The sequence below is a fragment of the Diospyros lotus genome, chromosome 9 (assembly GCF_014633365.1).
Source record: "Diospyros lotus cultivar Yz01 chromosome 9, ASM1463336v1, whole genome shotgun sequence".
Taxonomy (NCBI): domain Eukaryota; kingdom Viridiplantae; phylum Streptophyta; class Magnoliopsida; order Ericales; family Ebenaceae; genus Diospyros; species Diospyros lotus.
This window is the reverse complement of record NC_068346.1, coordinates 2,402,867-2,417,880: the sequence shown is the minus strand read 5'-3', so window position 1 is coordinate 2,417,880 and position 15,014 is coordinate 2,402,867. Positions and strand designations below refer to the sequence as shown.

Genomic DNA, 15,014 nt, shown 5'->3' with positions numbered 1-15,014 from the left:
AATAAAAGTGATAAATGATATAAAGGGAATAAGTTATTTTGAAGTTATACAAAAAGGGGTAAAATTGTAAATAAAAAAAAAAAAAAATTGGTGTTAGTGAATAGTATAATACCAAATAATATAACACCAAATTTGGTATTATACTATTCATTCAACACCAAATTTGGGGATTGAAAATTGTGCCTAACATCAAAATGGTGTATTTGTTTGAGAGCTCTTCAGCACCAAATTGAAGTTGACGCTAGAAATGATATATTCCTTGGAGTTGCTCTTAGAGTTTGTCTTTATTTGTTATGGAGTTATTAAAAAATTTTATAAATGATATTTGCAAGAGTTTGTCTTTGTTTATTGGTATGGATCAAACTAAAAAAATCATGGTTAAAATCGAAATTGAATCGAAATCGAATGGTTTAATTATGATTTTTAATTTTTAAAACCAATGGGTAATGATTTGGTTTTAGTTTTAGTGGTTTAAGTTTGGTTTGGTTATAATTTTAGCAAAAATTAAAATCAAACCGAACCATTACCAACCCTAAATCGAAGCCGCAATTGAAGCAAGCTGTGCACTGGGTATTTTGAAATACCCTAATGCTATCCAAAATTTGAATTTTTTCGTATTTATTTTTTATGTTATTATTTTATTTTATTTTTAAAAATTAATTAATTTATCACTTAATTAATTATTTAAATAATTTTGATAATTATCACCTAATTTTATAAGGAACGTCATTTTTACTCATTACTATATTATTTGTGTGATCCGTACATTTGTAAAAATCTCTATCAATGCATTTGTCCACTCTTTAGGTAGAGTAACTCAGTAAAGTAATACCAAGAAATAAGAATAATACTAAGAGTTATGATTAATGACGGTCATCAGTCTCCTCATTAGAAGATGTTAAGGAGATTATGTGTTATTATTTTTTCTGCCTAACATCTTCTTCAATAAAGATGCGAAGGTCATCAGTCATGATTTCTAACATTACTCAAAAAATAATTGTACTTAAAAAATAAAATTATATTTTATAAAATGATAATTTTTAAAAATAACGATAAAAACTATTATGCTTAAGATGCATCGGGACGTACTACATTACCATTTTTTCAGTCTTTTTTTTTTTTTTTTGTCGAATGCACAATATAATTTTTTTTTTTCATTGCACAAAAGAGCCATAAAATGAGACATAAATTCAGACCAAAAAAAAAAGAGTTTGGATTGTTTAGGACCAAATTGGTCCAATTAATCCAATTCTGACCCTAATTAGTCTAATCTTTCATCTGGGATTTTTGGAAAGTTCAACTTTATCTAAGGTTGATTCAGTTCAGCCTAAACTGAATGAACACTTTTAATTGCTATAATAGTATTAAATTAAATGTTAAGATAGACAGTTAAATCATCCGAAAACAACGACTCATACCTGAGACTTACCTACATAGGCCACGAACCATGTCCAAGCCATTTATAGAGACTGTCAACACAAGTCTAACAACCAAGCAACCAACCAAAACAGGTACCAACAAAAAGACTTAAAAGGCCAAACCACATCACATCGACACATATGAGTTGATTTGGTGAATGAGATGAGAATTATATTGTAAATATTGAGAGCTATATATATATACATATGACAAACTTAATTATTTTTGTGAGATTAATGTAAGTCAATATATATTGGGCACTAGAATTAATGAGGAAATGTATGTTAAAGTGACACATCTCTAGAAAATAAGTAATCAATTTTGTACGTAGTAACTTAACATTCATTCAGAAATATATAAGCAAAACATTATTAGATTCAAATGAGTGTTGTATACAACTTTAAAGCATTAGAATATCTTAATCTCCAAGAGATATGGATGAATTTGAACACAACTTGATTATAAAATTGATAGTTGTTGGAGCTGCAGGTTATCACTAAGCTTGTCCAAAATCAAGTGCCTTTGCTAGTTGTCTTCAATCTTGAGTTTGTCCAAAATTTGCTCCACCTGCAAAGACGGTGCTCTATCTTCCAATATATCCTTAATTCAAGATAGAATTAGTATCGGAATCAGTAAAACAAAATTATTATACGTAATAAGTAACATATATTGATCTCTTAAAATTTGTGACTTTATATACATGAACATACTGTGAGATAAAAAAATGTCACAATTGTGTGATGTGAACAGTTAGATCTCAACCCACATGCCAATATGGATAAATAGATATTTAAGTAAAAATCAAGACAAATTCAATTATTTAGGTCGAATATTTTATTTGTATCAAAACTCGGACTCTAATTTAAATATTGTCGACGAACTTAAAAATCTTCAAAACAACAATATTTTTATAATTTTGCTATCAAAAATCACATGGGTTAATTAAACAGGTAACAACTAAAGAATGGGTTAATCAATTAATTAAACAGGTATCGACTAATTATTTGAAATAGTGGTATAATGAATGTGATGTGATGAAGAGAGGAGGTGAAGGTGATGACAGAAGAATAGAGAGCACAAAGGAGTGAGATGCATATATATATATGCACCCTCATCATCTGTGCCCTCTATCTTCTGTCAACAGCATCACCACTGCCTCCTCTTTCTTTCTTGATGCAGAGACGGGAGAGAGAGAGAAGGGGCTGAATTAGGTGATGATGACAGAAGAATATAGAGAGAGCACAAAGAGTGTCTTCATCATCAGAGAAGGGGCTGAATTAGGTGATGATGACAGAAGAATAGAGAGCACACAAAGAGTGAGGTGCATATATATATATATATATATATAACTCTTCATCATCAGTCATCATGCATGCATGGACTCCCATCATCTGTGCTCTCTACCTTCTGTCAACATAACATCACCATGTGCCTCCCCTCTCCTTTGCTAAGAGATAGAGAAAGTTAAAGACATAATGTCTCTCAATGAATGCCAAATTAATCTCTAATTGGCTGTCTGACTGAGTGGAAGTATGGTAATATATATAGAAAGGAAGAGATGGCATCAGTATCAGCATCACCAATATTGCCGCCTCCACGATCTCCCCCCATATTGTCAAGAGAATGTTTGATGATTAATGCTCTACAAATGTGGACTTCCCAATACCCCTAGCTATTTATAGGCAAACATATGTCACCCCCTCTTTGCTCTATTAATTATTTTTTCTTTCTTGTAAAGTAGCAGCACTTCTACTTGTTACCATTTTCATATAGATTATGCATCTTGCTGTGTCATCATAAGTAAAAATGTTAAAAAAATTTATAAAAAATATATATAAAAAAAGTTCAAACAAACCAGAGAATCAGTAGACCTTTACAGTCTCCTGAAGATCAAACTTGATAATCGAAAATACCAAGATGCACGAAAGACCTCACGATTTACTAGTGACCGATCGAGATCTCTTGATTATTAAGAAATAGGGAGACCTACAGTCTTTTGAAGACTGTCTGGCGATAAAGACTAGAGACCTACATCGAGAAATTATTTCTATCCCCCAAAGATAGTAAATCCTAGGTAAATTTTCCCTTAACGCGGGGTGAGGGTCCTACACAATGTGCAAATCAGATAACTTTGACATTCAAAAATTCCTTCAAGAGTCGTGCAAAAAGAATAGACATTATTCATAAAGAATTCTAATCCTAATAAGATTTTGAAATATCAGAATAAATATTTTTTTATTTTTTTATGTAAGAATCTGAATCTCAATAGATTTTAAAATGTCAAAATAAACATTATCGATAAGAATGCTAATTCTATGGGATTTAGAAAAAACTCTATACTTCTCTATAAATAAGTAAATCCTCATTCCAAAAAAGATACGTTTTTTATACTAATTTTAATGCGACATTCATATTTTCATTGTCTTCAATGTTTGGCTTTAGTATTGGAATATTTGCAAGGAGACTTTTCTGCGCTCTTGATCATTCTTTTTCTTGCAGAGTCCAAACTGTTTGGAGACGATATTTTTTGTCAATAAATTTATTATTATATTCAAACGACAACAGATCTAAACTAAAAAGTATTACATGAACATTTACTTGTTAACACTCATGTCACATTGTCAATAGTATTTTTTATATTGATTATTATCACCATAATTAAAACTGTGATAAATTTTATTACATCTTTAAAGTGATAATTGGGAAAGTAAGAAGTGCATGCATGGTAGGCAAAGTTGATTCTTCCCAAACTGAAGAACAAGAACATTAACATTCCAGCGTTTGAACATGGAATAAGAACCCAGAAAGTGTTCCAATGGAGTTGGGAATATATCGTTTTCTTTTTTATCCAAAGTCAAAAATTCATACTACCTCTTCTTTAAGTGTAAAAGAAGAAGAGGCGGCGAGGATAATTCCAAAGTTGAGGAGATAGTTTAATTTTAGATGTGATTATCTTTATATGTAGATTTATATTATTTATCTTATTATTATTCTCAACGATGGTCGGTACCGATCACGTACTTTATTTTGGAATGAAAAGGTGTTGGGGTTCACACCCACAAAAAGAAATAGAGTCGAGTCTCATATTTTAATAGAATTCTAATATGAATTTAAATTTGAACATATTTATCTGATCTGAGCTAATCCTCTGAGATTAAGATTCGAGAACTAGATTCAAATTAATCTCTTACATCGTGACTCATTATTCTTCAAGAATAATTTAATAGTTTTCCGCATTCTAATACTTTCACATCAATTCAATATAACAATTTTAAACATTTTGTTTATATATTAAGCTGGGAGAAGTTAAATAGGAGTCATAAAACTCCACCATAGTTGCAAAGGCAATTCCCTCTCCTTGCCATGGATGCTATGGCTGCATATTTGAATGCAACGTGGGGTCTTGGGATCTTTTTTTTCTTCAAATAATATAGGGTATCCGAACCAACTAATTTTCATAAGTTAATGTAAATTATTTCGTCCATATTGCCTAAATAAAACTCCATCACATAGCAAATAAAGCATTCTAATTACAAAAGACATGTAATGTCTATACAGACCCTATCATATAACGTGTTAGGTAAAGCATCGCATCAACCACATGCAACGCATTAGATCACACATCATGACAGACGTGACCCTCAAGAATCTAGCTAAAAAACGTTTCTGACATGTTACCAATCAAATTCGAACTTACATCAAACAAACCTCAAAATCGCGAAAAAAAACAAACTTAGAATGGACCAAACAAACCTCAAAATTGAGAAAGAAACAAACTTAGAATGGACAAATGAGGAAAGTTAGATGACAGAAAAATGAAAGTGTAGTCACATAATTAGACATGAATCTTGAGATATATGTGGGGCAAAGAATTCTCTATCAAACTGAGGCCAAGTGGTGCATATCATGTATAAATCAGAGATCTGATTTGATCAAGCTTATTAATTAATGTGGTTTGTTAGGGATCAATTATATTATTTATCAACAATGGTGATGTTAATGACACTGTTAATAGTCTTGCCTCTTGGGACTCTAGTTTCAGCTAGGGCTGTAGTATCAGTTTGTAAAGTTAAGACATTATTATGTAAAAAGTTACCATTTCTCCACCATCCCAAAGCAAGGTCAATTTTGTATAGTGAAAGTGTCATTTATGATCATTTCTCCACCATCCCAAAGCAAGGTCAATTTTATATAGGGAAAGTGTCATTTTTTAACAAACACAAGATTTACGTAACTTAGCCACAATGTGTGATATACGTTTACGAGGATAGATAAATAATTTCATCGTAAAGAAATTAAAAACCCAAACCTAAAAATCTAAGCACACCCAATTTTCCTCCCTCTATATTGAAAAAAAAAAAATTTGTCTAATAGAGACCTGCCCCATTTGGAGCTTTTCTGAATTTTGGCCCAACTCTGTTATCATATTTGAGTTAGGGGAGGGGGGTGTTGGATGATCAAGACTTTGATGCATGAGAGGGAGAGGATAAGGCTTGTGTACGTGGAAGGGGATTCTTCAGCTATCCCTTTCCTTCTCCATGCTCCTCATTGCCAACTTGATCTTCTTTTCATTTCCATGCTTTTGTCTCCTCCTTTCTCACCACTGATACAGTCTTTTCTTAGTTGTTTTTTTTTTTTTCTTTATTTAACAACATTTAGTTGCTTTTGACATTATTTCGAGATTACAAATCTAATTTTATTTTTTAATTATATTGTTAGAAATGTCTTATCTCGAGTAATAATTTTAATATTATTATTTTATTTTTAATTCAATTTTCTCAATGATATTCGGAAAATGCTCTAATTATAGATATAGACATTCACCCTTTGGTTTGAACAATTCTCTCGCTTGTAGGACACTCACCCTTCCAGGTGGCACTGCCCTATGGTCTCTCCATGCCCAATCTTTCAAGAATATTATTTGGATATTTATTTATGATATTTTAATAATATTTATATTAAAAACATGAATATTATGAGTGTTGAAATGATATAAATGTTACAAAAGACATTATTATTGGGAATAGAATAGCATCTAGAAGGGATGCTGCTGCTGCTGCTGGTTGAATGAATGGTCAGGGAATTGAGTAAGTGAATCAATGCAAGGCATCCATCCATCCATCCATCTCAATTGTGTCACGTTGGGTGTTGTGTTGGCCATGTTTCTTGGCTTTTGGTGATTGTTTTATTTTTCAGCAGTGACCCATTGGAGTAAGGAATTTATAAACATGTGTTAGATTGCATAGAAACCCATAGAAACGGAAACGGATACGATAATAAATAAAAATAAAAAATAAAAATATGAAAAGAGACATAAATGAAAAATATATAAAAGTTTTTTTATAATATAAATTATAAAAAAATAATTATTTAATTTAAAAATAAATATAAATTTCATAATGCATTTAAATAAATTTTGCAACTTAATTTTTTTTTCTCTAATCTCTTTATGTACGGAAACGCATTTTTAAATCAAATACACACTTTTGATATTTTTCTAATATCAGCAAAACTCCATAAATGTTTTTGAAATTACAAAAATGGCTTGAAAACATTTTTTGAAGTAGCTATTCAATTTAAGAATAAATATAAATTTTATAATACATTTAAATAAATTTTAAAACTTTTCTTTTTTTTTTTTTTGTTTTTAATCTCTTCATGGATAGAAATACATTTTTAAATCCGCAATACACTTTTGATATTTTTCTAATATTAGCAAAAGCTCAAAAATGTTTTTGAAATAACAAAAACGACTCGAAAATATTTTTTGAACGTTTCAAGAATAAAAATGTTTCAAAAATACTAAAATAACACTCACCAGGCTTTTAAAAAAGTTTACTAATTAAATAATAATAAAATTAAAAGAATTACTAAACCTTGACTGAATTTAAGAACCTGATCAATAGATATTTGGTTGCAGCAACTTCATTGGTTGATTCCTTTCATTAGATAGATATGCACATGCTTTTCTGACCTCTTCCTCCCCTTCCCCCTCCCATCCATTATGGGCCCTCTGCAACTCTAATCCATTCATCGCCATGCTCCTCCCATCCACAAACAAAATCAAATTCTTCTATCTCCCAATTGTCCTCACTTTATTAGAGATATTTTTTCTCTTCCATTCCAACATTTTCTTAATTTTAAACTTCTTTTAAATTATCCACTATAGCAACGTTTGTTAAAATGAGTAAGACAGTTTAAAAAAATTTTGAACTAAAATATAAAATAGTCAAGATAAGATTTTGAAATATTCTAAAATTTTTACTAAATTGTTTGTAAAATTTATTAGAATGTATTAAAGAACACGTACGTCATTTTTTCTAATTTATAAGGTTTAAGATATGTTTATTTTAAGAATGGAGAGAGATGAACGTATCTAAAAAATGTCAAATAAGAAATTAGTGACTTCTTTTTCAATTGTCAGATAAGTTTGACAAATACATTGAAAAGAAAAAAAAATCTGAAATACTTTTCATATCTTATCTTTTTTTATCTATATCTTGATTAACAAAAATTACTTACATATATATATATATCCTCTCTTGAAAGGTCAAAGTACAAGAGATATTGTGATTAATTTGAATGACGATAGCTGATTTTAAAAAGTTCAAAATTCATTAAATGTCTTAACCAAATTATCAAAATTCATAAAGTATAATCAATCAACTCTAGTTATTATATAACTAACATTGTTTAGTAATATCTTTTGAGTAGAGACCTCTATTGTACCCATGTTCTATATCGATGACCTACTAACAATATCTTGGACAAATCATTTGATTCTATAAAGTTAATTTGATAATTATTCTTTAGATAATGATGAACAAATTTTAATGATGAGATGGAGTTAAATCTTTTTTTAAACAGTGAAAAGTCTCCATTACACGCTATAAGATGTCATATGAATTTTTGACTTCAAAAAGAGAGAATTCCCTAAACATCAAAACATTTTGAAGGTTCTTATTCCAAGTCCAAACAATGAAATGTTCTTGTTCTTGAGCTTGGGAAGAATCAAAGTGCTTGAATTTATTATTTTATTAGTCTAGTTCTCACTTTTCATGCTTATGGTTGCTAAATATGTTCAAAATTTCTATTTTGCTCATGTTATAATTAATTATCCATAGTGAATGCTAATGAATACAATTAATCATTTGGAATTTTGACATTTTAAATTTTAAATTTTTTGGGGACACCTTTTATCTAAGGTATTTGAATTTTGGTTCAAATTAAAATTGGATTTAGACTTGGAAAAAATTTTAAAAAATGATATATATATATATATAGCAAATAATTTCAATAAAGAACAAATTCTTATAGAATAATCAAACCTAATTTTCCCTAATAAAATGAAAAAAAAAATGTACTTCCTCTGGCTCAAGAAAGGTCTAATAGAAGTCAATCAAAATAAAAGGAGAATTGATTTTATTACTATCATAGTGTACTCAAGTAACCAAGTCTGAATCAAGTGGAAATCTACTTGATACAACTTCATGTTCTGCAGGTGAAGACATTACAAATTTGACAAAAATTAGGAAATCTAAGCTTATGTATCCTATCTCTTCAACATGGCAACATCACTTCGGAAGCCAGATATAACAAGCAAAATCAAATACCTCGTTTGCAGGCTGCTATAGAGGCAGTACCTTAATTTGCTTCCTCCTAGCACAGGAACTTTACATTATTGAGCAGCCATAGACAACTGCCATGGCCGGCAGCAAACAAATTCATAAGTATTTCTAAGCTGCATTTGTAGCCCACCTCAGTTCTTGTGCTGCATCCTCCCGCTTTCTGAACCGGCATATGGATCGATTATGACGTTTATCACAGCTGGCTTCCGGGCAGAAAAGGATTCAGCGAGGGCAGACTGGAGTTCGCTCGGTGTCCCAACAAGATAACCGTGGCCCCCAAAAGCTTCGATGAGTTTATGATATGCTGCATCGGGGACAAAAGACGTTGGTGCTGGATCGTCCTTGTAAAGCCCAGTGATTTCTTCACTGCTTCTCCGGTCACCGCCATATACGCCACCGTTGTTGAAAACGATGATCACCACGGGCAACTTATATCGTACCAATGTCTGCAGACGTTTAAAAGAAAACAAATCAGATCAATTGTTTAATTGTTTCTAGTATTCATAAGCCGCAGCAAAAGCAAAGAGGATTAAGGTAGAAGTTGAGAGCAATATGAAACATGGACCTAGATGCAGCCAACTCTAAAGGATTTTTTTTTTTTTTTTTTTTTTTTTGGGGGGGGGGGGGGGGAAGATAAATTGCCTCTAAAGCTTTACTGGGGGGGAGGGTCATTAGTCAAGAAGGCAACAGACCAGGCATACAGCCCAACAACACTTTTATCATGTCAGTATTCACTCCTGCGTAATCTTCGAAGTGAAAATTTAAATAGTCTGACTTAGACTTTTTCAAAGTCTCAAATCTCTGCCAAGTGCAACTATTTAAAATCTCCAATCCTAGCCATATCATCAACAACTTAGATCAAACTCTACTTGTATGTATTGTAATGGTGAGATTTGAACATATCAGTTACCTTTCTGCATTTTAATTAATTTGTAATCATGAAATTTGATCATTTAATTAGTGATTTATGCTTTTATCATATTTAAATATTTTTAAAATATTAATAATTTCCAATAATATATTCATGTACAAATGTATTATTATATTTCATAAATAAATTTTTGAATCCCCAATCTGACTAGTGAACCAGTCCCCCAATCAATTCAATGGCCAATCCAGTTTTAATAACTGTCTATAGGATCTAATTGATATAATGTTGCAGGGTCCAAAGTGGTACACTGTGAGTGACAGTCCAACGTTGTTTCAACTGTCAGTGGCAAAGAGGAACAAGCATTGGTACGGAGCTGGAAAAGCCATGCAGCACATGCTCAACATGAAGGTGGTGTTGCCAGGTATTAATTAGAAGAAGGGGAGGTATTAGAAGTTTAACAGCTCAAATATGAATGCTTAAGGAATTTTCAAAGAACAACAGCTTACACAGAACAATTGGATCCCATAATTCCCACCCTACTTGATTTAATCCATACTTAAATAATAGAAAATGCTCTTTCCTTTGCATAGGAATCAGCATAATCGAATTCTTGACCTAAAACTCTGATGTATGCTTATGCACCGTTACTTCACTGTCCTACAAGGTTTTGGCTTAAATGGAAAAAAATTGAAGATTAGATGATCAACATTCATATCATGGTTAAGATACCCAATATATACTAAAGATTATGAATTAAAAACTTTTTGGCAACAAAGCTATAGACTAAACACAAACAAAGCAAGCACTGGAAAATGCTCTGTTTTCACCCTAAGGAAAGCTTCCAAAGTATTTCTTTTTTGAAATGAAATTGTAAGTGGATATTTGAAAAAGAATCAAAAGAGATCTGCCTAGATACATGAACCGCAGTTAAAATAACATTATCACCAAGATAAGAAACCTATGTAGGACAAATCTGGCATATGAGAATACCAACTGATTGAAGGCTCATTTTAGGGTTAGAAAACTAGGGGAAATGGTTGAAAAGGCTAGGGTTTAGATATATAGCAGGTTGGGGCAATTTAGAGAAAAAGAAAGTTGAAAAGATGAATTCAGGGGGCTGAAAACAAGTGTGGAAGGAAGATTATAATCATAATAATCGGAAAGTGAAGATTAGGGAAGAGAGGGAGAAATAGCAACTAGCATCACACCTATGATTCTGTAGACGTAATTACACCTAGGATTAGAATTGCATCACACAATTCAACGAAAGCACAACAAGCCTAGAGAAAACTATAGGTAATTACTCCATTCACTACTAAGAAAAGAGATTCCAATGGTATTTATAGAGCACCAGTAATGGTATTCCTACTAGGGTTAGGAAAATCTTTTCCCTATTGGGAAAACTAAACAAAAACTGAAACTACTAATAATAAGACTGGGAAAAGACCATAAATAAAACCTAAACACTATAAATAGTGTTAGCAAAAGACTCTAGGGAACATTATGTAAAATGACAAAAACACCCTAATGCATAAAACATCAAAACTAAGTCTAATAAAGCTCCTAGGAGTGGTCCTTCATCTAAAACATCCCAAATTAATATTTGGGCCTTAGAACTAGTTTTAATACGCCTCTTATGTCTTTAGAGGTTGTTGCCAACATCCTCCATCATATGGTTAAAATGGAAAAGTGCATCCAACATTTTATGTCAAGATAGATGTGCATCCATACAAGTAAAAATAAAATTGAAGGTTATTTGTAATAAGGTTGGAATGGCTCCTATTAAAGATAAAATGCATAAGACTAGATTAAGATAGGCAATATTTATATTAGATTGTTGAAGATTTGATTTATTTTAAATTTGATATTGGAATTTAGATTTTTTTAGCTTTTAACTTTAGTAGATTTGTTTGGATAATTGTAACATGAAATTTTATATTTTGTGGTTGAAAAATAGGCAATATTGATATAATCAGGAGAGCTAGTTGATTTTGGAATAAGATTTGGTTGATTGTCTCTCTTTCTCTCCCCTAATTTCTTACTTGCTCTCAGGTCTCCCTCTCCCTGTCTTTTTCTTCTTCCCATTCCCCAAAACTCTTCTTCCCTCTCTCAGATTCTCCTCTCTTTCTTATCCAATTTCTGCAATCCAACTTCTGTCCCACATCAGATTTAGACAATTCAACTACACTGGCACATGAACCATTGATTTTATATGACCCCATATCCACAATTTCAAGTATGTTTTAACATCCCTAGAACATTTGGCTGCCTGGCTGGGCAGGGTTCATTTTAGAAGATCTTAAGCAGGACATACCTAGAATGTTCGTGCAATAAAATGATTGAACTGTTTAACATAGTGGTTAACAACAAATTTGTTAGTATCTATTATACTTGATGATATTTGCATGTAAATCATGAACAATGAAAAAAGCTATTTATTCTGGAAATTTTAGCAGGCTATACAATACAAAGAGGACAGCTAATAAAGTATCGACCAAACACAAGTCTAGCCCATAGGATGTATTGCCCTCAGCTGCATCATACAAATACAAGCATCTTGATTCTCAAATCTGGAGGGATGCGAATTGAATACCAACTGTTCTTCAACAGCAGCAAACCTACATATTATCCTACTTTTAAGGGAAAAGGTTCAACATATATTTCAATTTGAGCCTTAAGCAATGTGCCCAGGCTCAATTCTTGTAGACCAAGATTCACATTCTGCTAAAAGCAACCTCTGCTTTAATTCTTTCAAGTCTAATGCCCTATCTAAATCCCCACTGAAGCAAGAAACAAAACACAATATTTAACCGATTATACACAGCAGTATGATTAAATGCCAAACAGGAATGCAAATGAATTTTTAGCTGTCAAAATTTAGACTTAAGAATTCAACGTGCAATTTGTATTCTGTGCTTTCATAATTGAAAGGAATAAGGCATGCGAGCAAGTGATTTCTATTATCTATCTACCAGCAATAACGTGAGAACTTATAGTCAAGTACTGGGAACTCGAGACAAACCTCCACTTCCATGGCGCTAAAACCAAAACCAGAGTCCCCTTCAACAGCAACCACTAGCCGGTCAGGTGAAGCCACAGCTGCAGCAATGCAGTAGCCCAGACCAACCCCCATTGTTCCCCATGTACCTGCATCCAGCCTAGTCCTCGGCTCAGTTTGAATCAAAACAGAGCGGCCAACATCCATAGTATTGGCACCTTCCGAGACCAATATAGGAGCAGGACTACCCACACCTAGAATCGCATCTCTAATAATCCTCATTGGCGTCAGAAAATTGAAGGGCACAACATCCTTAGCCAACTGAGCCTCCATTCTGGACACATTCTCTTTTGATTTCTTTGATATAGCTTCAACCCAAGGATGAGACTTCCCCAAACAAAAAGGATCGTTTTTAATCTCCTTATTGATCATCTCCATAATCTTTGCTGCATCACCAACCAATCCCAAACACGGATTTCGCATCTCAATCTCTTCCTTGCTTATATCAACCAAGATAAATTTCACATCCTTGGACCACTTTGGTGGCTCGCCAAAATGTAACAGCCAATTGAGCCGGGCACCAACTACCAGCGCCACGTCGCATTTGCCGATTGCCAGCGACCTTGCCGCCGTGGCAGCGAGCTCGTGGGTGTCCGGCAACAAACCCTTGCCCATTGGAGTGGGCAAGAACGGAATCCCAGTACTCTCCACAAATTTCCTCAGTCCATTCTCAGCCCTAGCAAACGCAGCACCTTTGCCGAACACAATCAACGGCCGCTCAGCGTGACGGAGCAACGAGACCGCCGCCTCAATCTCGGAACAGCCAACAGTTCCAATCGCATTCGGTTGTGGCCAACCACTCTCAGCTTCAAGAAGCAACTTCTCGGCTTCAGATTCGGTGATCGTTTCGTGAAGTACGTCGGACGGAAGGTCCAAGTAACACCCACCGGGCCGACCCGAGACAGCATGACCTAGAACTTGGAACACGCAACTAGGGATTTCTTTAATACTCGTGGGTTTGGCGGAGAATTTGGAGAACGGCTTCACGGTGGCAATCTGATCCAGCTCCTGGAAGTCGCCGCGGCCGAAATCTTTCTGATCGCAGGAGCCGGAGATCAGGACCATCGGCCAGGCGTTAACGGCGGCGTTCGAGAGGCCTGCTAAGCCGTGGACGCAGCCGGGGCCGGAGACGGTGAGAAGTACGCCAGGGCGGCCAGTGAGGTACCCGTAGGCGGAGGCGGCGTATCCGGCGGACTGCTCGTTATGGAAGGCGATGAAGCGGATGCCCATGGCGACGGCGCGGGTGGCCACGGAGGTCACCGGAATCCCCACCACACCGAACATCCGATCCACGCCGGCGCGCGCCAGGGCCTTCGCCACCATCGCGTTGCCGTCGAGTGGCGGCGGCGAATTGTCCGGCTTGCTAAGCGCTTGGTGGCTGCCATCCGCCATTCTTACGGATTGGAAAGGAACTTTTCAATCAGTGAGAGAGAGAGAGAGAGAGAGAGAGAGCGAGAGCGATAGAGAGCAAATGGAAGTGGAAAACGTGAGTGAATGATGCGTGGAGCTTCGGAGCGCGTAACTATATAATTGCCAATTACGATTGTGCCCTCCCCCCGCCCCCCGGCGTGGCTGAGGTTCGACCCGACGAGGATTAACCGGGCCACATGATACCGTGTGACGTGTCGAAGCAGCCATCCGCATTAATCCACAAAAATTGGCAAACACGTCACGTAAGTGGTCAGAAAAATCATAAAAGTGTCACTAACTATGAATTTATTTATTTAATATTTGTTTTAAAGTTTTAATTTTTAGGTAGCAATTAAATTCAACATTTAACCATAAAAACAAATCAAATAATGGCCGCTATTAAGACCCGTTTGGCGTTTGATTTCCTTGTTGTTTGTAGTTTTAATTTTAATTTTGAAAGAAAAATAAAAAAAATGTCAATTGGTTGAGTGTTTTTGTACATAAATTAATTTTATTTAATTTCTGATCAATTAATTTTTTTAGACGAACAATTAAAATTAAAATTGAAATTAATAAATATTATACACGGAAAGCAGTTGGTGCGATGATGGAGGAGGAATCAAATTTG

General features: G+C 34.0%; 1 protein-coding gene across 1 annotated transcript; it reads right to left on the bottom strand.

Annotated features, from left to right (window-relative positions):
• Window positions 1-8,824: 8,824 nt before the first annotated feature.
• LOC127810071 (2-hydroxyacyl-CoA lyase) lies at window positions 8,825-14,481 on the bottom strand. The gene is made up of 2 exons (XM_052349309.1): window positions 12,941-14,481; window positions 8,825-9,493 (listed from the first exon to the last, which is right to left on the bottom strand). The coding sequence occupies exons 1-2, from the start codon at window positions 14,366-14,368 to the stop codon at window positions 9,179-9,181; spliced, it is 1,743 nt and encodes a 580-aa protein (XP_052205269.1). The 5' UTR covers window positions 14,369-14,481; the 3' UTR covers window positions 8,825-9,178.
• Between the last annotated feature and the right edge of the window lie 533 nt (window positions 14,482-15,014).

Excerpts from the sequence above, each read along its gene's own strand:
- LOC127810071 (XM_052349309.1), bottom strand. The coding sequence starts at position 14,368 with ATGGCGGATGGCAGCCACCAAGCGCTTAGCAAGCCGGACAATTCGCCG. Across the intron at positions 9,494-12,940 it reads TTAGCGCCATGGAAGTGGAG|ACATTGGTACGATATAAGTT; the intron begins GTTTGTCTCGAG and ends AAACGTCTGCAG.